We start from the raw sequence: 24,686 nt of genomic DNA, 5'->3' as shown, positions 1-24,686 counted from the left end.
TTAAAAATAAAAACTTTATTTGGGAATAAAAACCCCCAGATTTTGGGGATTTTGGGGTCAGAGCTCCTCGTGCCGGGGCTGGGAATTCCGGGATTCCTGCAGGAACTGTTCCCAAATTTCGGGGGGCTCCGGGGGGCTCTCAGTGTTGCTCTGGGAATTCCGGAATTCCCCTGGGAATTTTTCCCAAATTTCGGGGGGCTCCCGGTGTCTCTGCCCTGCTGGGGCTGGGAATTCTTCCCAAATTTTGGGGATTTTGGGGTCAGAGCTCCTTCCACTGGGGCTGGGAATTCCAGGATTCCCACGGGAATTCTTCCCAAATTTCGGGAGGCTCTGGGGCTGGGAATTCCGGGATTCCCGTGGGAATTCTTCCCAAATTTTGGAGATTTTGAGGTCAGAGCTCCTCGTGCCGGGGCTGGGAATTCCGGGATTCCCGCGGGAACGGCTCCCAGATTTCGGGGGGCTCCGGGGGGCTCTCAGTGTTGCTCTGGGAATTCTGGGATTCCCGTGGGAACTGTTCCCAAATTTTGGGGTCAGAGCTCCTCGTGCCGGGGCTGGGAATTCCGGGATTCCCGTGGGAACTGTTCCCAGATTTCGGGGGGCTCTCGGTGTCTCTGCCCTGCTGGGGCTGGGAATTCTTCCCAAATTTTGGGGATTTTGGGGTCAGAGCTCCTTCCACTGGGGCTGGGAATTCCAGGATTCCCGTGGGAACTGTTCCCAAATTTTGGGGATTTTGGGGTCAGAGCTCCTCGTGCCGGGGCTGGGAATTCCGGGATTCCCGTGGGAACTGTTCCCAAATTTTGGGGATTTTGGGGTCAGAGCTCCTCGTGCCGGGGCTGGGAATTCCGGGATTCCTGCGGGAACTGTTCCCAGATTTCGGGGGGCTCCGGGGGGCTCTCGGTGTCGCTGACGTAGCCGGGCTCGCCCGTGTAGTGCGTGGGGAAGAGCAGCAGCGGCTCCGCCGAGAACGCCACGAGGTCCCGCCGGGAAAAGTGCCGGGAGTACTCGGGGCTGGGGGAAAACGGGGGGAAAAGGTCAAAATTGGGGAAAAGGGGGAAAAAAACGGGGGGGAAATGGGGGAAAATGGGGGGAAAAGGTCAAAATTGGGGAAAATGGGGAAGAAACTGGGAGGGAATGGGGGAAAAAAGGTCAAAATTGGGGAAAAGGGGGAAAAAACTGGGGGGGAAATGGGGGAAAATGGGGGGAAAAGGTCAAAATTGGGGAAAAGGGGGAAAAAACGGGGGGGGAAATGGGGAAAATTGGGGGAAAAGGTGAAAATTGGGGAAAAGGGAAAAATCGGGGGAAGGGGGGAAAATGGGGGAAAGGTCAAAATTGGGGAAAATGGGGAAAAAACGGGGGGGAAATGGGGGGAAAAGGTCAAAATTGGGGAAAAGGGGGAAAAACGGGAGGGGGAAATGGGGAAAAATGGGGGGGAAAAGGTCAAAATTGGGGAAAATGGGGAAAAAACGGGGGAAGGGGGGAAAAGGTCAAAATTGGGGAAAAGGGGGAAAAAAACGGGGGGGGAAATGGGGAAAATTGGGGGAAAAGGTGAAAATTGGGGAAAATGGGGAAAAATCGGGGGGGGAAATGGGGAAAAATGGGGGGAAAAGGTGAAAACTGGGGAAAATGGGGAAAAATCGCGGGAAGGGGGAAAAATAGGGGCAATGGGGAAAATTGGGGAAAATTAGAACCTGGGGGCGCCGGTCGAACATGAGGGGCAGGAACTCATCCCTACATCCCATATCCAGTATTCCCAATCCCATTTATCCCATAAATCCCATAAATCTTTGTGGTACCTGGGGTGCCGGTCGAACATGAGGGGCAGGAACTGATCCCTGTGTCCCATATCCAGTATTCCCAATCCCACAAATCCCATATCCACTATTCCCAATCCCATAAATCCCATTTTTCCTGTAAATCCCATAAATCTTTGTGGTACCTGGGGTGCCGGTCGAACATGAGGGGCAGGAACTCGTCCCTGTGCCCCATATCCACTATTCCCAATCCCATAAATCCCATATCCACTATTCCCAATCCCACAAATCCCATATTCACTATTCCCAATCCCATTAAATCCCATATCCACTATTCCCAATCCCACAAATCCCATGGATGTGGTACCTGGGGTGCCGGTCGAACATGAGGGGCAGGAACTCGTCCCTGTGTCCCATATCCACTATTCCCAATCCCATAAATCCCATAAATCCCATATCCACTATTCCCAATCCCACAAACCCCACAAATCCCATGGATGTGGTACCTGGGGTGCCGGTCGAACATGAGGGGCAGGAACTCGTCCCTGTGTCCCATATCCAGTATTCCCAATCCCAGAAATCCCACAAATCCCATATCCACTATTCCCAATCCCACAAATCCCATATCCACTATTCCAATCCCATAAATCCCATATTCACTATTCCCAATCCCACAAATCCCATATCCACTATTCCAATCCCATAAATCCCATATCCACTATTCCCAATCCCACAAATCCCATATCCACTATTCCCAATCCCATAAATCCCATATCCACTATTCCCAATCCCACAAATCCCATTTATCCCATAAATCCCATAAATCCCGTAAATCTTTGTGGTACCTGGGGTGCCGGTCGAACATGAGGGGCAGGAACTCGTCCACCGGGATCATCTTGCCCAGGGGCTCGGCCGCCAGGAGCTTGCGGGCGCCGCGCAGGGACAGCGCGTAGCCCAGGCTCCAGTAGGAGTAGCCCGGCCGCAGCAGCTGCCGCACGCCGGGCACGCCGCGCTCCGAGCGCTCCGGCTCCAGCCGCTTCCGGCCCAGGTAGCTGGGAACAGCGGGAGCAGTGGGGTCAGTGGGGACAATGGGGTCAATGGGGTCCATGAGGTCATTGGGATCAATGGGGTCAATGGGGTCAATGCAATCAATGGGGTCAATGGGGTCATTGGGATCAATGGGATCAATGAGGTCAATGGGGTCATTGGGATCAATAAGGTCAATGAGGTCAATGGGGTCAATGGGGTCAGTGGGGTCAATGGGGTCATTGGGATCAATGGGATGAATGAGGTCAATGGGGTCATTGGGATCAATGAGGTCAATGGGGTCATTGGGATCAATGAGGTCAATGGGGTCATTGGGGTCAATGGGATCATTGGGATCAGTGGGTTTTGGATCATTACAATCAATGGGATCAATGAGGTCAATGGGGTCAATGGGGTCATTGGGATCATTGGGATCATTGGGGTCAGTGGGTTTTCGATCATTACAATCAATGGGATCAATGGGATCAATGGGATCAGTGGCACTGGCACAGCACGTAGCCCAGGCTCCAGTAGGAGTAGCCCGGCCGCAGCAGCTGCCGCACGCCGGGCACGCCGCGCTCCGAGCGCTCCGGCTCCAGCCGCTTCCGGCCCAGGTAGCTGGGAACAGCGGGAGCGGTGGGGTCAGTGGGGTCAGTGAGGTCAATGGGGTCATTGGGACCAATGGGGTCAATGAGGTCAATGGGGTCATTGGGATCAATGAGGTCAGTGGGGTCAATGAGGTCAATGGGATCAATGAGGTCAGTGGGGTCAATGAGGTCAATGGGGTCAATGAGGTCAATGGGGTCATTGGGATCAATGAGGTCAATGGGGTCATTGGGATCAATGAGGTCAGTGGGGTCAATGAGGTCAATGGGATCAATGAGGTCAGTGGGGTCAATGAGGTCAATGGGGTCAATGAGGTCAATAGGGTCATCAGGGTCAATGCGATCAATGGGGTCAATGGGGTCATTGGGATCAATGGGGTCAGTGCGGTCAATGGGGTCATTGGGGTCAATGAGGTCATTGGGATCAATGGGGTCATTGGGGTCAATGGGGTCAATGGGACCAATGGGGTCAATGGGGTCAATGAGGTCAATGGGGTCAATGCGGTCATTGGGATCTATGGGGTCAATGGGGTCATTGAGGTCATCAGGGTCAATGCGATCAATGGGGTCAATGGGGTCAATGAGGTCAATGGAGTCATCAGGGTCAATGCGATCAATGGGGTCAATGGGGTCAATGGGGTCATTGGGATCAATGGGGTCAATGGGGTCAATGAGGTCAATGGGATCAATGAGGTCAATGGGGTCATTGGGATCAATGGGATCAATGAGGTCAATGGGATCAATGGGGTCAATGAGGTCAATGGGATCATTGGGATCAATGGGATGAATGAGATCAGTGGGGTCATTGGGATCAATGGGGTCATTGGGATCAATGGGGTCATGGGGTCAGTGAGGTCAATGGGGTCATTGGGATCAATGGGGTCATAATTGGTATTCAGTGGGATCAATGGGATCATTGGGATCAATGGGATCCACAGGGTCAATGCGATGAATGAGATCAATGAGATCAATGGGGTCAATGAGGTCAATGGGGTCATTGGGATCAATGGGATGAATGGGATCAGTGGGGTCATTGGGATCAATGGGGTCAATGGGGTCATTGGGATCAATGGTATTCAGGGGGTCATTGGGATCAATGGGGTCAATGGGGTCAATGAGGTCAATGGGGTCAATGAGGTCAATGGGGTCATTGGGATCAATGGGATGAATGAGATCAATGGGGTCATTGGGATCAATGGGGTCATTGGGATCAATGAGGTCAATGGGGTCATTGAGGTCAATAGGATCAATGGGGTCTATGGGATGAATGAGATCATTGGGATCAATGGGATCATTTGGATCAATGGGATCCAAGAGGCCTCAGGGAATGGGGAGCAGCGGGATGAGGATGAGGAGGATGAGGATGAGAGGATGAACGCTCGCACGAGGTCCCAGGGGACCGGGATGAGTTTTGGGATGAGGATGATAATGAGGATGAGGATGATGGGATGAAGGCTCACACGAGAACCCAAGGGATTAGGATTGGGATGAGTTTTGGGATGAGGATGAGGATGAGGATGAGGATGACGAGGACAATGACAAGGATGATGACGACGACACGATGAAGGCTCACACCAGAACCCGGGGGATTGGGGTTGGGGTTGGGATTGGGACGAGGATGATGAGGACGAGGATGAGGAGGAGGGGACGAAGGCTCACATGAGGTCCCAGGGGACTGGGATGAGTTTTGGGATGAGGCTGAGGATGAGGAGGAGGGGACGAAGGCTCACATGAGGTCCCAGTCGATGGCCGCCTCCTCCAGCTGCTCCATCAGCTCCTGCAGGCGGCTGCGGAAGAAAACCTCGAAGCGCAGATCGTCCTCGAACACCAGCGAGCGCTGCAGGCCCCGCGCCGAAATCTGGGAACGACGGCGGCGCCGGCAGTGCCGGGATTGGGCGTGGACACCGGGAATGACGGGATTGGGGAATGACGGACACCGGGAATGCCGGGATTGGGGAATGACGGACACCGGGAATGACGGGATTGGGGAATGACGGACACCGGGAATGACGGGATTGGGGATGGACCCCGGCAGTGCCGGGATTGGGCGTGGACACCGGGAATGACGGGATTGGGGAACGACAGCAGTGCCGGGATTGGGGATGGACACCGGGAATGCTGGGATTGGGGATGGACCCCGGCAGTGCCGGGATTGGGGATGGACACCGGGAATGACGGGATTGGGGAATGACAGCAGTGCCAGGAATGACGGGATTTGGGATGGACCCCGGCAGTGCCGGGATTGGGGAATGACGGACACCGGGAATGCCGGGATTGGGGAATGACGGCAGTGCCGGGATTGGGCGTGGACACCGGGAATGCCGGGATTTGGGATGGACCCCGGGAATGCTGGGATTGGGCATGGACCCCGGGAATGCCGGGATTTGGGAATGGACACTGGGAATGCCAGGATTTGGGAATGACGGCAGTGCCAGGATTGGGGATGGACACCGGGAATGCCGGGATTTGGGAATGATGGCAGTGCCGGGAATGGGGATGGACACCGGGAATGCCGGGATTTGGGATGGACACGGGGAATTCCGGGATTTGGGATGGACCCCGGGAATGCCGGGATTTGAGAATGACGGCAGTGCCGGGATTGGGGATGGACACGGGGAATTCTGGGATTTGGGATGGACCCCGGCAGTGCCGGGATTTGGGATGGACCCCAGGAATTGCCCGCCCACCCTCTGGAATTCCTTGGACCACCCCAAAATCCCAGATTCCCCCAGGCGCCCTCCCAGCCCCCGATTCCCAAATTTTCCCTTCCTCACTTCCTGCCAGACCCGGAAGTGGCTGAGGAAGCAGCAGCTCCTTTGGAATTCCCTGGAATTCCCTGAACTCCCTGAACCCTCTGGATCCTTCCAGACCCCCCAGATTCCCAAAAATTCCCGAATTTCCCGCTCCTCACCTCCTGCCAGACCCGGAAGTGGCTGAGGAAGCAGCAACTCCTTTGGAATTCCCTGGAATTCCCTGAACTCCCTGGATCCTTCCAGACCCCCCAAATTCCCATCCCAAATTCCCGAATTTCCTGCTCCTCACCTCCTGCCAGACCCGGAAGTGGCTGAGGAAGCAGCAACTCCTTCCCACCCTTTGGAATTCCCTGGAATTCCCTGAACTCCCTGGATCCTTCCAGACCCCCCAGATTCCCAAATTCCCATCCCAGATTCCCAAAAATTCCCGAATTTCCCGCTCCTCACCTCCTGCCAGACCCAGAAGTGGCTGAGGAAGCAGCAACTCCTTCCCACCCTTTGGAATTCCCAGGATCCCTCTGGACCCCCTGAACCCCTGGACACTCTGGATCCTTCCAGACCCCCCAGATTCCCAAATTCCCATCCCAGATTCCCAAAAATTCCCGAATTTCCTGCTCCTCACCTCCTGCCAGACCCGGAAGTGGCTGAGGAAGCAGCAACTCCTTTGGAATTCCCTGGAATTCCCTGAACTCCCTGGATCCTTCCAGACCCCCCAAATTCCCATCCCAAATTCCCGAATTTCCTGCTCCTCACCTCCTGCCAGACCCGGAAGTGGCTGAGGAAGCAGCAACTCCTTCCCACCCTTTGGAATTCCCTGGAATTCCCTGAACTCCCTGGATCCTTCCAGACCCCCCAGATTCCCAAATTCCCATCCCAAATTCCCAAATTCCCGAATTTCCCGCTCCTCACCTCCTGCCAGACCCGGAAGTGGCTGAGGAAGCAGCAACTCCTTCCCACCCTTTGGAATTCCCTGGATCCCTCTGGACCCCCTGAACCCCTGGACACTCTGGATCCTTCCAGACCCCCCAGATTCCCAAATTCCCATCCCAGATTCCCAAAAATTCCCGAATTTCCCGCTCCTCACCTCCTGCCAGACCCGGAAGTGGCTGAGGAAGCAGCCCACCTCGCCGCGGGTCAGGGGTCTCCCGTGGAAGGGATCCCGATATCCCGGCAGCATCCGCACCCCCAGCGCCTCCACCTGGCTGCTGTTCAGGGCCCTGCGGAGCCCGGAACGTTCCAGAAGGGAATTCTGGGGGGGATTCGGGGGCAATTCCGGGAATTCCCCACCCCCCCCCCCCCCCCGGGGCTCACCGGCCGTCCACGGCCTCCACCAGTTTGGGGGAGATTCCCAGTTCGTGCAGCGTGCGGAGCATCCGCGCCCGGCGGTCCGGGCGGCGCCGCAGGTTGATCAGGAACACCTGGGAACGGGGAAATCCGGGGGGAAATGGGGAATTCTGGGGGGATCTGCCCAAAATCTGTGGGGAAATGGGGAGATCTGGGGGGATTCGCCCAAAATCTGTGGGGAACTGGGGAATTCTGAGGGGATTTGCTCAAAATCCAGGGGGAAATGGGGAGATCTGGGGGGATTCACCCGAAATCCGGGGGGAAATGGGGAAATCTGGGGGGATTTGCCCGAAATCTGTGGGGAAATGGGGAAATCTGGGGGGATTCACCCGAAATCCGGGGGGAAATGGGGAAATCTGGGGGGATTTGCCCAAAATCTGGGGGGAAATGGGGAAATCTGGGGGGATTCACCCGAAATCCGGGGGGAAATGGGGAAATCTGGGGGGATTCACTTAAAATCCAGGGGGAAATGGGGAAATCTGGGGGATTCACCCAAAATCTGGGGGGAAATGGGGAAATCTGGGGGGATTCACCCGAAATCCGGGGGGAAATGGGGAAATCTGGGGGGATTCACTTAAAATCCAGGGGGAAATGGGGAAATCTGGGGGATTCACCCAAAATCCAGGGGGAAATGGGGAAATCTGGGGGGATTCGCTCAAAATCCAGGGGGAAATGGGGAAATCTGGGGGGATTCACCCGAAATCCAGGGGGAAATGGGGAAATCTGGGGGGATCTGCTCAAAATCCGGGGGGAAATGGGGAAATCTGGGGGGGATTTGCTCAAAATCCAGGGAAATGGGGAAATCTGGGGGGATTCACCCAAAATCCAGGGAAATCTGGAGGGAAATCCAGGGGAAAATCCAGGGGGAAATGGGGAAATCTGGGGGGATTCACCCGAAATCCAGGGGGAAATGGGGAAATCTGGGGGGATTCACCCGAAATCCGGGGGGAAATGGGGAAATCTGGGGGGATTTGCCCAAAATCTGTGGGGAAATGGGGAAATCTGGGGGGATCTGCTCAAAATCCAGGGAAATGGGGAGATCTGGGGGGATTCACCCAAAATCCGGGGGGAAATTGGGAAATCTGCGGGGATTCACCCGAAATCCAGGGGGAAATGGGGAAATCTGGGGGGATTCACCCGAAATCTGTGGGGAAATGGGGAGATCTGGGGGGATTCACCCGAAATCCAGGGGGAAATGGGGAAATCTGGGGGGATTCACCCAAAATCCAGGGGGAAATGGGGAAATCTGGGGGGATCTGCTCAAAATCCGGGGGGAAATGGGGAAATCTGGGGGGATTCACCCGAAATCCAGGGAAATCTGGAGGGAAATCAAGGGGAAAATCCAGGGGGAAATGGGGAAATCTGGGGGGATTCACCCGAAATCCAGGGAAATGGGGAAATCTGGGGGGATTCACCCGAAATCCGGGGGGAAATGGGGAAATCTGGGGGGATCTGCTCAAAATACGGGGGGAAATGGGGAATTCTGGGGGGATTCACCCAAAATCCGGGGGGAAATGGGGAAATCTGGGGGGATTCACCCGAAATCCAGGGAAATGGGGAAATCTGGGGGATTCACCCAAAATCCGGGGGGAAATTGGGAAATCTGGGGGGATTCACCCGAAATCCAGGGAAATGGGGAAATCTGGGGGATTCACCCAAAATCCAGGGGGAAATGGGGAATTCTGGGGGGATTTGCCCGAAATCCGGGGGGAAATGGGGAAATCTGGGGGGATTTGCCCGAAATCCAGGGGGAAATGGGGAAATCTGGGGGGATTTGCCCGAAATCCGGGGGGAAATGGGGAAATCTGGGGGATTCACCCAAAATCTGGGGGGAAATGGGGAAATCTGGGGGGATTCACCCGAAATCCGGGGGGAAATGGGGAAATCTGGGGGGATTCACCCAAAATCTGGGGGGAAATGGGGAAATCTGGGGGGATTTGCCCAAAATCTGTAGGGAAATGGGGAAATCTGGGGGGATTCACCCGAAATCCAGGGAAATGGGGAAATCTGGGGGGATTCACCCAAAATCCAAGGGGAAATGGGTAAATTTGGGGGGATTCACCAAAAATCTGGGGGGGAAATGAGGAAATTCACCCCAAAATCCAGATTAGAATGGGATAATCTGCCCCAAATCCAGGGGAATCCAGATGGGAACAAGAAAGTCCCACTGAAATCCAGAGAAAAAGGTGAAAGACCAGCCAAAAGGGCAGAAAATGACCCAAAAACCAGGGAAAAAGTTGGAAAAGAAACCATAAATCTAAAAAAAGGACATGAATTAACACAAAATCCAAAGGAAAAAGGAGGGAAACAACCCAAAATCCGGAGGAAAAAGAGAAACTTATTAAAAATCCCGAAATAAAGGAGGAAAACTACCCGAAGTGCAGAAAAAATGGAGGAAACGACCCAAAATCCTGAGGGAAAGGAGGAAAACGACCCAAAATCCCAAATTAAAAGAGGAAAACGAGCCAAAATCCCAAAGAAAAGGTGGGAAAAGGTCCCAAGTGCTGAGGGGGAGGCGGGAATTCCGAGGGAGGGGCTCCCACCTCATCGAATCCCAGCTTGTCCAGGACCTTGGGAGGGACCCACACGTGGGGAGAGGGCTCGGCCGGAGGGAGCTTCACTGCGGGAAGGGAACGGGAGAATCCCGTGGGAACGGGCCCCAGATCCCGTGGGAATGGGCCCCAAATCCCATGGGAATGGGCCCCAGATCCCGTGGGAATGGAGCACAAATCCCATGGGAATGGAGCACAAATCCCACGGGAATGGAGCACAAATCCCATGGGAATGGAGCACAAATCCCATGGGAATGGAGCACAAATCCCACGGGAATGGGCCCCAAATCCTGTGGGAATGAGCCACAAATCCTGTGGGAACGGGCCCCAAATCCCGTGGGAATGAGCCACAAATCCCGTGGGAATGGGCCCCAAATCCCATGGGAATGGAGCACAAATCCCATGGGAATGGAGCACAAAACCCATGGGAACGAGCCCCAAATCCCATGGGAATGGAGCACAAATCCCACGGGAATGGGCCCCAAATCCTGTGGGAATGAGCCACAAATCCCATGGGAATTGAGCACAAATCCCATGGGAATGGAGCACAAATCCCGTGGGAATGGAGCACAAATCCCGTGGGAATGGAGCACAAATCCCATGGGAATGGAGCACAAATCCCACGGGAATGGAGCACAAATCCCATGGGAATGGGCCCCAAATCCCATGGGAATGAGCTTCAAATCTCGTGGGAATGAGCCCCAAATCCCATGGGAATGAGCCCCAAATCCCGTGGGAATGAGCCACAAATCCCGTGGGAATGAGCCCCAAATCCCGTGGGAATGAGCACGAAATCCCATGGGAATGGGCCCTAAATCCCGTGGGAATGGGCCCTAAATCCCGTGGGAATGAGCCCCAAATCCCATGGGAATGGAGCACAAATCCTGTGGGAATGAGCCCCAAATCCCATGGGAATGGACCCCAAATCCCGTGGGAATGGGCCCCAAATCCCATGGGAATGGAGCACAAATCCTGTGGGAATGAGCCCCAAATCCCACAGGAATGAGCCCCAAATCCCATGGGAATGGGCCCTAAATCCCATGGGAATGGACCCCAAATCCCGTGGGAATGAGCCCCAAATCCCAAAGGAATCGTCCCCAAATCCCAAAGGAACATTTCCCATCCTGGGGGTGAAGAATTCCCGATCCCAAGGATCCCATCCCAGGATCCTTCTCCTCCCCCAGGATCCCGAGGCCCTGGATCCAGTGGGATCCATTGGGATCCTTCCCTCCCACAATCCCAAAGCCCTGGATCCTTTGGGATCCACTGGGATCCTTCCCTCCCACAATCCCAAAGCCCTGGATTCTTTGGGATCCACTGGGATCCTTCCCTCCCACAATCCCAAGGCCCTGGATTCTTTGGAATGATCCCAAAGCCCTGGATCCTTTGGGATCCACTGGGATCCTTCCCTCCCGCACAGTCCCAAGGCCCCGGATCCCTTGGGATTCTTTGGGATCCACTGGGATCCTCCTCTCCCCCACAACCCCGAGGCCCTGGGTGATCCCTCGGGCCGACCCCGAGGCCCCGGATCCCTCGGGATCTGCTGGGATCCCTCGGGATCTGCTGGGATCCCTCGGGATCTCACCCATGATCTCCAGCTGGACGTGCAGGAAGTTCTCGGCCTCGTCCCGCACGGAGCTCTGGGAGCGCAGCGGCACCGGCAGGAACCCGAACTGCTCCCGGTTGGTGACGAACATCTGCACGCCTGGAACGCCGGGAATGGCGTCAGGGATAACGGGAATGGGATCAGGGATAATGGGATCAGGAATGGGATCAGGGATAACGGGAATGGGATCAGGGATAACGGGATCGGGAATGGGATCAGGGATAACGGGAATGGGATCAGGGATAACGGGAGCGGCACCGGCAGGAACCCGAACTGCTCCCGGTTGGTGACGAACATCTGCACGCCTGGAACGCCGGGATCGGGATCAGGGATAACGGGATCGGGGATAACGGGAACGGGACCAGGGATAACGGGATCAGGATCGGGAATGGGATCAGGGATAACAGGATCGGGAATGAAATCCCTCAGGATTGGGATCGAGAATGTTGGGATGGGGAATGTTGGGATGGGGAATGTTGGGATGGGGATCGGGAATGGGAGCAGGGCGGGATCAGGATGGGGGAGTCATTCCTACGTTGGGATCACCCAAAGTTGATCTCAAATCCCAGCCCAATCCCAATCCCAACTGGACCCAACACAACCCAACCCAACCCAAACCCGACCCAACCAAACCCAACCCAACCCAACCCAATCCAAACCAACCCAAACCCAACCCAACCCAAACCCGACCCAACCCAACCAACTCAACCAACTCAACCCAACCCAACCCAAACCCAACCCAACCCAACCAACTCAACCAAACCCAACCCAACCCAACCCAACCCAACTCAACCCAACCCAACCCAACTCAACCAAACCCAACCCAACCCAACTCAACCCAACCCAACCCAACTCAACCAAACCCAACCCAACCCAACCCAACCAACCCAACCCAACCCAACTCAACTCAACCCAACTCAACCCAACCCAACTCAACCCAACCCAACCCAACCCAACCAACTCAACTCAACCCAACTCAACCCAACCCAACTCAACCCAACCCAACTCAACTCAACCCAACTCAACACAACTCAACCCAACCCAACCCAAACCAACCCAAACCAACCCAAACCCGACCCAACCCAACCAACTCAACCAAACCCAACCCAACACAACACAACCCAACCCAACTCAACCCAACCCAACCCAACTCAACACAACCAACTCACCCAAACCCAACACAACCCAACTCAACACAACCCAACACAACCCAACGCAACTCCATCCCAACTCAACACAACCCAACGCAACTCAACTCAACCCAACCTAACGCAACCCAACCCAACCCAACCCAACACAGCCCAACCCAACTCAACCCAACCCAACCCAACCCAACCCAACTCAACCCAACCCATCCCAACCCAACCCAACCCAACCCAACGCAACTCAACCCAACCCAACCCAACACAACCCAACGCAACCCAACCCAACCCAACCCAACGATCCCGTGCCGCTGCGCACCGGCGTGCCGGCAGGCGGCGGCGAAGACGATGATGTCGTCGAAGGCGCCGCTGTAGCCGGGCGGCGGCGGGTGGAAGGCCAGGCTCCGCGAGCGCTCCCGGCGCAGGTCCAGCAGGAACGTGGAGTGAACCATCGGCACCGCAAAGCAGCCCCGGCGCTCCCGGCGCCGGATCGGCAGGTAGGCGGGGGTGCGGCGGTAATAGCCCTGGGAACGGGGAGTGGCCACTGGGAACGGGGAGTGGCCACTGGGAATGGCCACTGGGAATGGGGAGTGGCCACTGGGAACAGGGAATGGCCACTGGGAACAGGGAATGGCCACTGGGAATGGGGAGTGGCCACTGGGAACGGGGAGTGGCCACTGGGAATTGGGAGTGACCACTGGGAATGGGGAGTGGCCACTGGGAATGGCCACTGGGAATTGGGAGTGACCACTGGGAACGGCCACTGGGAATTGGGAGTGACCACTGGGAATTGGGAGTGACCACTGGGAATGGGGAGTGACCACTGGGAATTGGGAGTGACCACTGGAAATGGAGAGTGGCCACTGGGAACAGGGAGTGACCACTGGGAAAGGGGAGTGGCCACTGGGAACGGGGAGTGGCCACTGGGAATGGCCACTGGGAATGGGGAATGGCCACTGGGAATGGAGAGTGGCCACTGGGAATGGGGAGTGACCACTGGGAATGGGGAGTGGCCACTGGGAATGGGGAGTGGCCACTGGGAATGGGGAGTGGCCACTGGGAATGGCCACTGGGAACAGGGAGTGGCCACTGGGAACGGGGAGTGGCCACTGGGAATGGGGGAGTGGCCACTGGGAACGGGGAGTGGCCACTGGGAATGGGGAGTGGCCACTGGGAATGGGGAGTGGCCACTGGGAAAGGTGAATGGCCACTGGGAACGGGGAGTGGCCACTGGGAATGGGGAGTGGCCACTGGGAAAGGTGAATGGCCACTGGGAACGGGGAGTGGCCACAGGGAATGGGGAGTGACCACTGGGAATGGGGAGTGGCCACTGGGAATGGGGAGTGACCACTGGGAATGGGTGAATGGCCACTGGGAACAGGGAATGGCCACTGGGAATGGGGAGTGGCCACTGGGAATGGGGAGTGGCCACTAGGAATGGGGAGTGACCACTGGGAATGGGGGAGTGGCCACTGGGAATGGGGAGTGACCACTGGGAATGGGGGAGTGGCCACTGGGAATGGGGAGTGGCCACTGGGAATGGCCACTGGGATGCAGGAATGACCACACCCTCACCTGTCCCCGCCCCGAGGCGGCCCCGCCCTCACCTGGGGGGTGATGCCGCACCAGAAGTTGGAGTAGGCCGCGCGCGAGTCGAGCATCGGGGCCACCACGGTTCTGTTCTCGGCCACCAGCACGGCCAGCGTGTCCGGGTTCACCAGGACATTGTCCGCGTCCAGGAACTGGGGACAGGGACACACCTGGGACACCTGGGCACACCTGGGACACACCTGGGACACACCTGGGACACACCTGGGCACACCTGGGCACACCTGGGACACACCTGGGACACACCTGGGACACACCTGGGCACACCTGGGACACCTGGGACACACCTGGGCACACCTGGGCACACCTGGGCACACCTGGGACACACCTGGGACACCTGGGACACACCTGGGCACACCTGGGACACACCTGGGCACACCTGTGTCACACCTGGGACACCCCCAGCGTGTCCGGGTTCACCAGGACATTGTCCGCGTCCAGGAACTGGGGACAGGGACACACCTGAGACACACCTGGGACACACCTGGGACACACCTGGGACACACCTGGGACACACCTGGGACACACCTGGGCACACCTGGGCACACCTGGGACACACCTGGGACACACCTGGGACACACCTGGGCACACCTGGGACACCTGGGACACACCTGGGCACACCTGGGCACACCTGGGCACACCTGGGCACACCTGGGACACACCTGGGACACCTGGGACACACCTGGGCACACCTGGGACACACCTGGGCACACCTGTGTCACACCTGGGACACCCCCAGCGTGTCCGGGTTCACCAGGACATTGTCCGCGTCCAGGAACTGGGGACAGGGACACACCTGAGACACACCTGGGACACACCTGGGACACACCTGGGACACACCTGGGACACACCTGGGACACACCTGGGACACACCTGGGCACACCTGGACACACCTGTGTCACACCTGTGTCACACCTGGGACACGCCTGGGACACCCCCAGCGTGTCCGGGTTCACCAGGACATTGTCCGCGTCCAGGAACTGGGGACAGGGACACCTGAGACACACCTGAGACACACCTGGGACACACCTGAGACACACCTGGGCACACCTGGGACACACCTGGGTCACACCTGGGCACACCTGTGTCACACCTGTGTCACACCTGGGACACCCCCAGCGTGTCCGGGTTCACCAGGACATTGTCCGCGTCCAGGAACTGGGGACAGGGACACACCTGGGACACCTGGGCACACCTGGGACACACCTGGGCACACCTGGGCACACCTGGGCACACCTGGGCACACCTGGGACACACCTGGGACACACCTGGGACACCTGGGACACACCTGTGTCACACCTGTGTCACAACTGGGACACCTGGGCACACCTGGGACACACCTGTGTCACACCTGTGTCACACCTGGGACAGCCCCAGCGTGTCCGGGTTCACCAGGACATTGTCCGCGTCCAGGAACTGGGGACAGGGACACCTGAGACACACCTGGGCACACCTGGGACACACCTGGGACACACCTGGGACACACCTGAGACACACCTGGGCACACCTGGGACACACCTGGGCACACCTGGGCACACCTGGGACACACCTGGGACACACCTGGGACACACCTGGGCACACCTGGGACACCTGGGACACACCTGGGCACACCTGGGCACACCTGGGCACACCTGGGACACACCTGGGACACCTGGGACACACCTGGGCACACCTGGGACACACCTGGGCACACCTGTGTCACACCTGGGACACCCCCAGCGTGTCCGGGTTCACCAGGACATTGTCCGCGTCCAGGAACTGGGGACAGGGACACACCTGAGACACACCTGGGACACACCTGGGACACACCTGGGACACACCTGGGACACACCTGGGACACACCTGGGCACACCTGGACACACCTGTGTCACACCTGTGTCACACCTGGGACACGCCTGGGACACCCCCAGCGTGTCCGGGTTCACCAGGACATTGTCCGCGTCCAGGAACTGGGGACAGGGACACCTGAGACACACCTGAGACACACCTGGGACACACCTGAGACACACCTGGGCACACCTGGGACACACCTGGGTCACACCTGGGCACACCTGTGTCACACCTGTGTCACACCTGGGACACCCCCAGCGTGTCCGGGTTCACCAGGACATTGTCCGCGTCCAGGAACTGGGGACAGGGACACACCTGGGACACCTGGGCACACCTGGGACACACCTGGGCACACCTGGGCACACCTGGGCACACCTGGGCACACCTGGGACACACCTGGGACACACCTGGGACACCTGGGACACACCTGTGTCACACCTGTGTCACAACTGGGACACCTGGGCACACCTGGGACACACCTGTGTCACACCTGGGACAGCCCCAGCGTGTCCGGGTTCACCAGGACATTGTCCGCGTCCAGGAACTGGGGACAGGGACACCTGAGACACACCTGGGCACACCTGGGACACACCTGGGACACACCTGGGACACACCTGAGACACACCTGGGCACACCTGGGACACACCTGGGCACACCTGGGCACACCTGGGACACACCTGGGACACACCTGGGACACACCTGGGCACACCTGGGACACCTGGGACACACCTGGGCACACCTGGGCACACCTGGGCACACCTGGGCACACCTGGGACACACCTGGGACACCTGGGACACACCTGGGCACACCTGGGACACACCTGGGCACACCTGTGTCACACCTGGGACACCCCCAGCGTGTCCGGGTTCACCAGGACATTGTCCGCGTCCAGGAACTGGGGACAGGGACACACCTGAGACACACCTGGGACACACCTGGGACACACCTGGGCACACCTGGGCACACCTGGGACACACCTGGACACACCTGGGCACACCTGGGCACACCTGGGACACCTGTGTCACACCTGTGTCACACCTATGTCACACCTGGGCACACCTGGGACACACCTGGACACACCTGGGCACACCTGGGCACACCTGGGCACACCTGGACACACCTGGGACACCTGTGTCACACCTGTGTCACACCTGTGTCACACCTGGGACACACCTGGGACACACCTGAGACACACCTGGGCACACCTGGGACACACCTGGGCACACCTGGGCACACCTGGGACACACCTGTGTCACACCTGGGACACACCTGGGACACCTGGGACACACCTGTGTCACACCTGGGACACACCTGGGACACACCTGGGCACACCTGAGACACCTGGGCACACCTGGGACATCCCAAGGACCCCTCCCCAAATTCAGGACCCCCCCCAAATCAGTCACAGCCACACCCATCCCTTGGTGTCCCCAGTGCCCCCCACCCCGGGGCTGGCTTTGTCCCCTCTGGGGTGACTTTTCCCCCCAACCCCGGGGCTCAGAGACCCTTGGGGACACTTGGGGACCCCTCCCCTAATTGGGGACCCCTCCCCAAATTCAGGACCCCCCCCAAATCAGACACAGCCACACCCATCCCTTGCTGTCCCCCACCCCAGCGCTGCGTTTGTCCCCTCTGGGGTGACCTTTCCCCCCCACCCCGGGGCTCAGGGACCCTTGAGGACCCCCTGGGGACCCTTGGGGACCCCTCCCCGAATTGGGGACCCCTCCCCAAATTCAGAATTCCCCCCAAATCAGTCACAGCCTCACCCATCCCTGGGTGTCCCCAATGTCCCCCACCCTGGGGCTGGCTTTGTCAGCTTTGAGGGGGCTCAGGGACCCTTGAGGACCCCCTGGGGACCCCTCCTCAAATTCGGGGACCCCTCCCCGAATTGGGGACCCCTCCCCAAATTCAGAACCCTCCCAAATCAGTCACAGCCACACCCGGGCCGGGGTGTCCCCAATGTCCCCCACCCCGGGGCTGGCTTTGTCAGCTTTGAGGGGGCTCAGGGACCCTTGGGGACCCCCTGGGGACCCTTGGGGACCCCTCCCCGGATTGGGGACCCCTCCCCAAATTCAGGACTCCCCCCAAATCAGTCACAGCCTCACCCATCCCTGGGTGTCCCCAGTGTCCCCCACCCCGGGGCTGGCTTTGTCAGCTTTGAGGGGGCTCAGGGACCCCTTGGGGACACCTGGGGACCCTTGGGGACCCCTCCCCTAATTGGGGACCCCTCCCCAAATTCAGGCCCCCCCCCGTACCAGCAGGTAATCGGCCCACATGGCCCGGGCGGCCTCCAGGGCCTCCTGGCGCAGCCTCATCACGTGCTCGTAGCGGGCGGGGCTCCAGTGCTTGGGCCCCTCCTCGTCTGGGAACGACCTGGGGGGCACCGGGGGGGCGCCTCAGACACCCCCAATTCCGGGGAGACCCCCCCCCAAATTCCTAGGGAGCCCCCCGAAATCTGGGGAGCCACAGGGACCCTCAAAACCTGGGGACAGGCCCAAAATTTGGGGACTCCTCCCCCCAAATTTGTGCCCCTCCTCACTGGGGAATGACCTGGGGGGGCACCTCAGACACCCCCAATTCCGGGGAGACCCCCCCCCAAAATCCTGGGGAGCCCCCCGAAATCTGGGGACCCTCAAAACGTGGGGAATCCCCAAAATTTGGGGACCCACAAGAGATTCCTCCCCCCAAATTTGGGGCTCTCCCCATTGAGGAATGACCTGGGGGGCACCGGGGGGGCACCTCAGACACCCCCAATTCCGGGAAGACCCCCCCCCAATTTTGGGGAGACCCCCTCAAAGTCGTAGAGACCTTCCAAAAATTCGGGGGACCCTCAAAACGTGGGGAATCCCCAAAATTTGGGGACCCACAAGAGATTCCTCCCCCCAAATTTGGGATTCTCTCCATTGGGGAATGACCTGGGGGGCACCTGAGACCCCCGGGACACCCCCAAATTCTGGGGAGACCCCAAAACATCCCCAGGACACCCCAAAATTTGTTCTGAGACCCCCCCAGGACCCCCAAAACCCCCCAGGACCCCTCCTGGTGCCTCCCCTCCCTAAAGTGACCGAACCCCCAAGACATGGGGACCCCCAAAACCCCCCCAGGACCCCCCAAACACCCCCAGGACCCCCCAAACACCCCCAGGACCCCCCAAATTTCTCCTGTGCCCACCCGACACCCCCCAAGGTCCCCTCAAATCCCCCCAAAATCCCCCCAGGACCCCCCTCAAGCCCCTCCTGGCGCCTCCCCTCCCCAAAATGACCAAACCCCTTAAAAAAACCCCAAAATTCCTCCCTGAACACCCCCAGACCCCCCAAAAATCCAGCAGGAACCCCCCAAAAATGTGACTGAGCCCCCCCAAAAATGTGACTGAGCCCCCCAAAATGTGTCTGAGCCCCCCAAAATGTGTCTGAGCCCCCCAAAATGAGACTGAGGACCCCAAAATGTGACTGAGCCCCCAAAATGTGTCTGAGCCCCCCAAAATGTGACTGAGCCCCCCAGAATGTGACTGAGGACCCCAAAATGTGACTGAGCCCCCCAAAAATGTGTCTGAGGACCCCCAGACCCACGTGGGCTCCTCCTGGTGCCTCCCCTCCCCAAAATGACCAAACCCCTTAAAAAAAACCCCAAAATTCCTCCCTGGACACCCCCAGACCCCCCAAAAATCCAGCAGGAACCCCAAAAATGTGACTGAGACCCCCAAAATGTGTCTGAGCCCCCCAAATGTGTCTGAGCCCCCCAAAATGTGACTGAGCCCCAAAATGTGTCTGAGCCCCCCAAAAATGTGACTGAGCCCCCCAAAATGTGACTGAGCCCCCCAAAAATGTGTCTGAGCCCCCAAAATGTGTCTGAGCCCCCAAAATGTGTCTGAGCCCCCCAAAAATGTGACTGAGGACCCCAAAATGTGACTGAGCCCCCCAAAAATCCAGCAGGAACCCCCCAAAATGTGTCTGAGCCCCCCAAAATGTGTCTGAGATCCAAAATGTGACTGAGCCCCCCAAAAATGTGACTGAGCCCCCCAAAAATGTGACTGAGCCCCCAAAATGTGACTGAGCCCCCAAAATGTGTCAGAGGACCCCAAAATGTGACTGAGGACCCCCAGGACCCCCCTCAAGCCCCTCCTGGTGCCTCCCCTCCCCAAAATGACCAAACCCCCTAAAAAAACCCCAAAATTCCTCCCTGGACACCCCCAGACCCCCCAAAAATCCAGCAGGACCCCCCAAAAATGTGTCTGAGCCCCCCAAAATGTGACTGAGCCCCCCAAAATGTGTCTGAGACCCCCAAAATGTGACTGAGACCCCCCAAAATGTGTCTGAGCCCCCAAAATGTGTCTGAGCCCCCAAAATGTGACTGAGCCCCCCAAAATGTGACTGAGACCCCCAAAATGTGTCTGAGCCCCCAAAATGTGTCTGAGCCCCCCAAAATGTGTCTGAGCCCCCCAAAATGTCTCTGAGGACCCCCAGACCCACGTGGGCTCCTCCTGGTGCCTCCCCTCCCCAAAATGACCAAACCCCCCAAAAAAAACCCCAAAATTCCTCCCTGGACACCCCCAGAGCCCCCCAAAAATCCAGCAGGAACCCCCAAAAATGTGACTGAGCCCCCCAAAATGTGTCTGAGATCCCCAAAATGTGACTGAGACCCCCAAAATGTGACTGAGGCCCCCAAAAATCCAGCAGGAACCCCCCAAAAATGTGACTGAGCCCCCCAAAAATGTGTCTGAGCCCCCAAAATGTGACTGAGGACCCCAAAATGTGACTGAGCCCCCCAAAATGTGTCTGAGCCCCCCAAAAATGTGACTGAGCCCCCCAAAAATCCAGCAGGAACCCCCCAAAAATGTGTCTGAGCCCCCCAAAAATGTGTCTGAGCCCCCCAAAATGTGACTGAGGACCCCCAGGACCCCCCTCAAGCCCCTCCTGGTGCCTCCCCTCCCCAAAATGAACAAACCCCCCCAAAAAAAACCCCAAAATTCCTCCCTGAACACGCCCAGACCCCCCCAAAAATCCAGCAGGAACCCCCCAAAAATGTGACTGAGCCCCCAAAAATGTGACTGAGCCCCCCAAAATGTGTCTGAGCCCCCCAAAATGTGTCTGAGGACCCCCAAAATGTGACTGAGCCCCCAAAATGTGACTGAGGACCCCCAAAATGTGACTGAGCCCCCCAAAATGTGACTGAGCCCCCAAAAATGTGACTGAGCCCCCCAAAAATGTGTCTGAGCCCCCCAAATGTGTCTGAGGACCCCCAAAATGTGACTGAGCCCCCCAAAATGTGACTGAGCCCCCCAAAATGTGACTGAGCCCCCCAAAATGTGTCTGAGGACCCCCAGACCCACGTGGGCTCCTCCTGGTGCCTCCAGAGCACGCGGTGGTAGTGGCCCCGCACGCGGCCCAGCCACGCGGCCAGCAGCGCCGAGGTGTTGTCCACACTGTGGTCAGCGGCCACCCTGAGGGGACACGGGGTCACCAGGGGTCACCAGGGGTCACCAGGGGTCACTCGGGGGTGACACGGGGTCACTCAGGGGTCACTCGGGGTCACTCAGGGGTCACTCGGGGTCACTCAGGGGTCACAGGGGTCACCAGGGGTCACTCAGGGGTCACCAGGGGTCACCAGGGGTCACCAGGGGTCACTCAGGGGTCACTCGGGGGTGACACGGGGTCACTCAGGGGTCACTCGGGGTCACTCAGGGGTCACTCAGGGGTCACTCAGGGGTCACTCAGGGGTCACCAGGGGTCACTCAGGGGTCACTCAGGGGTCACTCGGGGTCACACAGGGGTCACACGGGGGTCACTCAGGGGTCACTCGGGGTCACACAGGGGTCACACGGGGTCACTCGGGGTCACTCAGGGGTCACTCAGGGTCACACAGGGTCACTCATTGGTCACTCAGGGGTCACTCAGGGTCACTCAGGGGTCACTCAGGGGTCACTCAGGGTCACTCAGGGGTCACTCATTGGTCACTCAGGGGTCACTCAGGGTCACTCAGGGGTCACTCAGGGGTCACTCATTGGTCACTCAGGGGTCACTCAGGGTCACACAGGGTCACTCATTGGTCACTCAGGGGTCACTCAGGGTCACTCAGGGGTCACTCAGGGGTCACTCAGGGGTCACTCAGGGTCACTCGGGGTCACTCAGGGGTCACTCAGGGGTCACTCAGGGTCACTCGGGGTCACTCAGGGGTCACTCAGGGTCACTCAGGGTCACTCATTGGTCACTCAGGGGTCACTCAGGGTCACTCAGGGTCACTCAGGGGTCACTCATTGGTCACTCAGGGGTCACTCAGGGGTCACTCAGGGGTCACACGGGGTCACTCGGGGTCACTCGGGGTCACTCAGGGTCACACGGGGTCACTCAGGGTCACTCGGGGTCACTCGGGGTCACTCAGGGTCACTCAGGGTCACTCGGGGTCACTCGGTGACAGTGTCACACTCAGGGGTCACTCAGGGTCACTCAGGGTCACTCGGGGTCACTCAGGGTCACTCAGGGTCACTCAGGGTCACACGGGGTCACTCAGGGTCACTCGGGGTCACTCAGGGGTCACTCGGTGACAGTGTCACACTCAGGGGGTGTCACCCAGAGCCCCTCCCTGAGCGTTCCCCACCCTCCCCTCACTCACTCACACAGCTCCCCACGGTGTCCCCAGTGACCCCCAGTGTCCCCCCAGTGTCCCCAATGTCCCCTCAGTGTCCCCAGTGTCCCCAGTGTCCCCAGTGTCCCCAGTGTCCCCAGTGTCCCCACACCCCCCAATGTCCCCAATGTCCCCCCAGTGTCCCCCAGTGTCCCCAGTGCCCCCAATGTCCCCAATGTCCCAGTGTCCCAGTGTCCCCCAATGTCCCCAATGTCCCCCCAATGTCCCCACACCCCCCAGTGTCCCCAGTGCCCCCAATGTCCCCAATGTCCCAGTGTCCCAGTGTCCCCCAATGTCCCCCCAATGTCCCCAATGTCCCCCCAATGTCCCCACACCCCCCAGTGTCCCCCCAGTGTCCCCAATGTCCCCAATGTCCCCAATGTCCCAGTGTCCCCAATGTCCCCAGTGTTCCCAATGTCCCCACACCCCCCAATGTCCCCAGTGTCCCCAGTGTCCCCAATGTCCCCACACCCCCCAATGTCCCCAATGTCCCAGTGTCCCCCCAGTGTCCCCAGTGCCCCCAATGTCCCCAATGTCCCAGTGTCCCCCAGTGTCCCCAATGTCCCCAATGTCCCAGTGTCCCAGTGTCCCCCAATGTCCCCCCAATGTCCCCAATGTCCCCCCAATGTCCCCACACCCCCCAGTGTCCCCCAGTGTCCCCAATGTCCCCAATGTCCCCCAATGTCCCAGTGTCCCCAATGTCCCCACACCCCCCAGTGTCCCCCCAGTGTCCCCGGTGTCCCCAGACCCACCACAGCGCCATCCTGTCCTTGGGGTGCCGCAGCCTCTCGAGCCCGCCCAGCACCAGCGGCAGCGCGTGGGCCGCGTTCCGCGCCAGCAGCGCCACGGCCACGCGCGGCGGCCGCAGCGGCGACTCCGGGTTCCAGCGCTCCTCGGGGAAGTACGCGGCGGCCGGGCCGGGCCCGAGCCCCGCGCGGAGCCGCCCGGAGGAGCCGCCGGGGCCCCGGCCCGGCGCCGCCAGCAGCAGCAGCAGCAGCAGCAGCGGCCACGGCCGCGCCGCCATCTTGGGCCGCCCTCACGGCAGGCCACGCCCTTCTCCCTCAGGCGCCTCACGCTGGGCACGCCCCCGCGCGCGCTGATTGGTCAATCCGCGCTGCGACCACGCCTATGAACGCCATATATGGGGAGGGCCGCGAAGCCGCGCCCGCGTTGTTGCCATATATGGGGATAGCGCGTGGCCACGCCCACTAGGCGGGTGTGGGTGTTGAGGCCACGCCCCGTCGGCAGCTATAGATGGGTGCTGTGCTGGCCACGCCCACAGAACCATATATGGGGGCGGTAGCACGAGGTCACGCCCACTATGTGTCCATATATGGGATGCGTGGTGGGCGCGCCCCCTCGTGGCCACGCCCCCTCGTCCACTCGGATTTTCCCTGGGAATTTTCCTTTTTCCGAGGATTTTTTAAACTCCGAATTTCCCCGATTTTTCCAAGGGTTTCACCAGCAGAATCCCAAACGGGAAAAAAGGGAAAGAAACGGGAGAAAAGGAGGGGAAAAAAAAAAAGGGGGAGAATGGGGAAAAAAGGGGAAAAAAGAGGAAAAAAAAGGGGGGAAAAATGGGGGGAAATGGGAAAAAAGGGGGAAAAAAGAGGAAAAGAAAAGAGAAGAGAAGGGGAATACATAGAAATAAATGGGAATACAGGAATAAAAAATGGGAATAAAGGGGGGGGAAGGGAAAAAAAGTGGGGAAAAAAGGGGGAAAAGGGGAGAAAAAGAGAAATAAGGAAAAGAAATGGAAATAAAGGAGGAAAAATGGGATAACTGGAAATAAATGGGAATCAAGGGGGGAAAAGGGGGAGGAAAAGAGGAAAAAAGTGGGGAAAAAA

The 24,686-nt window shown here is 58.5% G+C and overlaps 2 protein-coding genes and 1 long non-coding RNA gene across 3 annotated transcripts; 1 reads left to right on the top strand and 2 right to left on the bottom strand.

The window, feature by feature from the left end:
* Positions 1-23,863, bottom strand: COLGALT1 (collagen beta(1-O)galactosyltransferase 1). Its single transcript, XM_053968253.1, has 12 exons — positions 23,592-23,863; positions 21,548-21,658; positions 18,474-18,591; positions 14,387-14,521; positions 13,099-13,303; positions 11,617-11,736; positions 10,023-10,099; positions 7,447-7,553; positions 7,220-7,352; positions 5,113-5,240; positions 2,597-2,803; positions 1-1,008 (listed from the first exon to the last, which is right to left on the bottom strand). Exons 1-12 carry the CDS (start codon positions 23,861-23,863, stop codon positions 813-815), a joined length of 1,809 nt encoding a protein of 602 aa, XP_053824228.1. The 3' UTR covers positions 1-812.
* On the top strand, positions 4,229-4,844 carry LOC128802055 (homeobox-like protein HDP1). Its single transcript, XM_053968252.1, has 2 exons — positions 4,229-4,263; positions 4,367-4,844. Exon 2 carries the CDS (start codon positions 4,394-4,396, stop codon positions 4,832-4,834), a length of 441 nt encoding a protein of 146 aa, XP_053824227.1. The 5' UTR covers positions 4,229-4,263; positions 4,367-4,393; the 3' UTR covers positions 4,835-4,844.
* LOC128802059 (uncharacterized) lies at positions 21,895-22,620 on the bottom strand. Its single transcript, XR_008435300.1, has 3 exons — positions 22,515-22,620; positions 22,038-22,160; positions 21,895-21,959 (listed from the first exon to the last, which is right to left on the bottom strand). It is a non-coding gene; the product is annotated as an uncharacterized LOC128802059 (long non-coding RNA).
* Positions 23,864-24,686: the final 823 nt, after the last annotated feature.

The sequence above is a fragment of the Vidua chalybeata genome, chromosome 33, assembly GCF_026979565.1.
Source record: "Vidua chalybeata isolate OUT-0048 chromosome 33, bVidCha1 merged haplotype, whole genome shotgun sequence".
NCBI lineage: Eukaryota > Metazoa > Chordata > Aves > Passeriformes > Viduidae > Vidua > Vidua chalybeata.
Note: the sequence above shows the minus strand (reverse complement) of the source record. Positions and strands in the feature narration are given on the sequence as shown.

Bases quoted from the DNA above. Each gene is read 5' to 3' on its own strand.
- LOC128802055 (XM_053968252.1), top strand. From the start codon at position 4,394: ATGAATGGGATCAGTGGGGTCATTGGGATCAATGGGGTCAATGGGGTC.
- COLGALT1 (XM_053968253.1), bottom strand. From the start codon at position 23,863: ATGGCGGCGCGGCCGTGGCCGCTGCTGCTGCTGCTGCTGCTGCTGGCG. The intron at 11,737-13,098 runs GTGCGCAGCGGC...CCGGCGTTCCAG, and splicing joins CGCCGCCTGCCGGCACGCCG to GCGTGCAGATGTTCGTCACC. The intron at 7,353-7,446 runs GTGAGCCCCGGG...CGGGCTCCGCAG, and splicing joins GTGGAGGCCGTGGACGGCCG to GGCCCTGAACAGCAGCCAGG.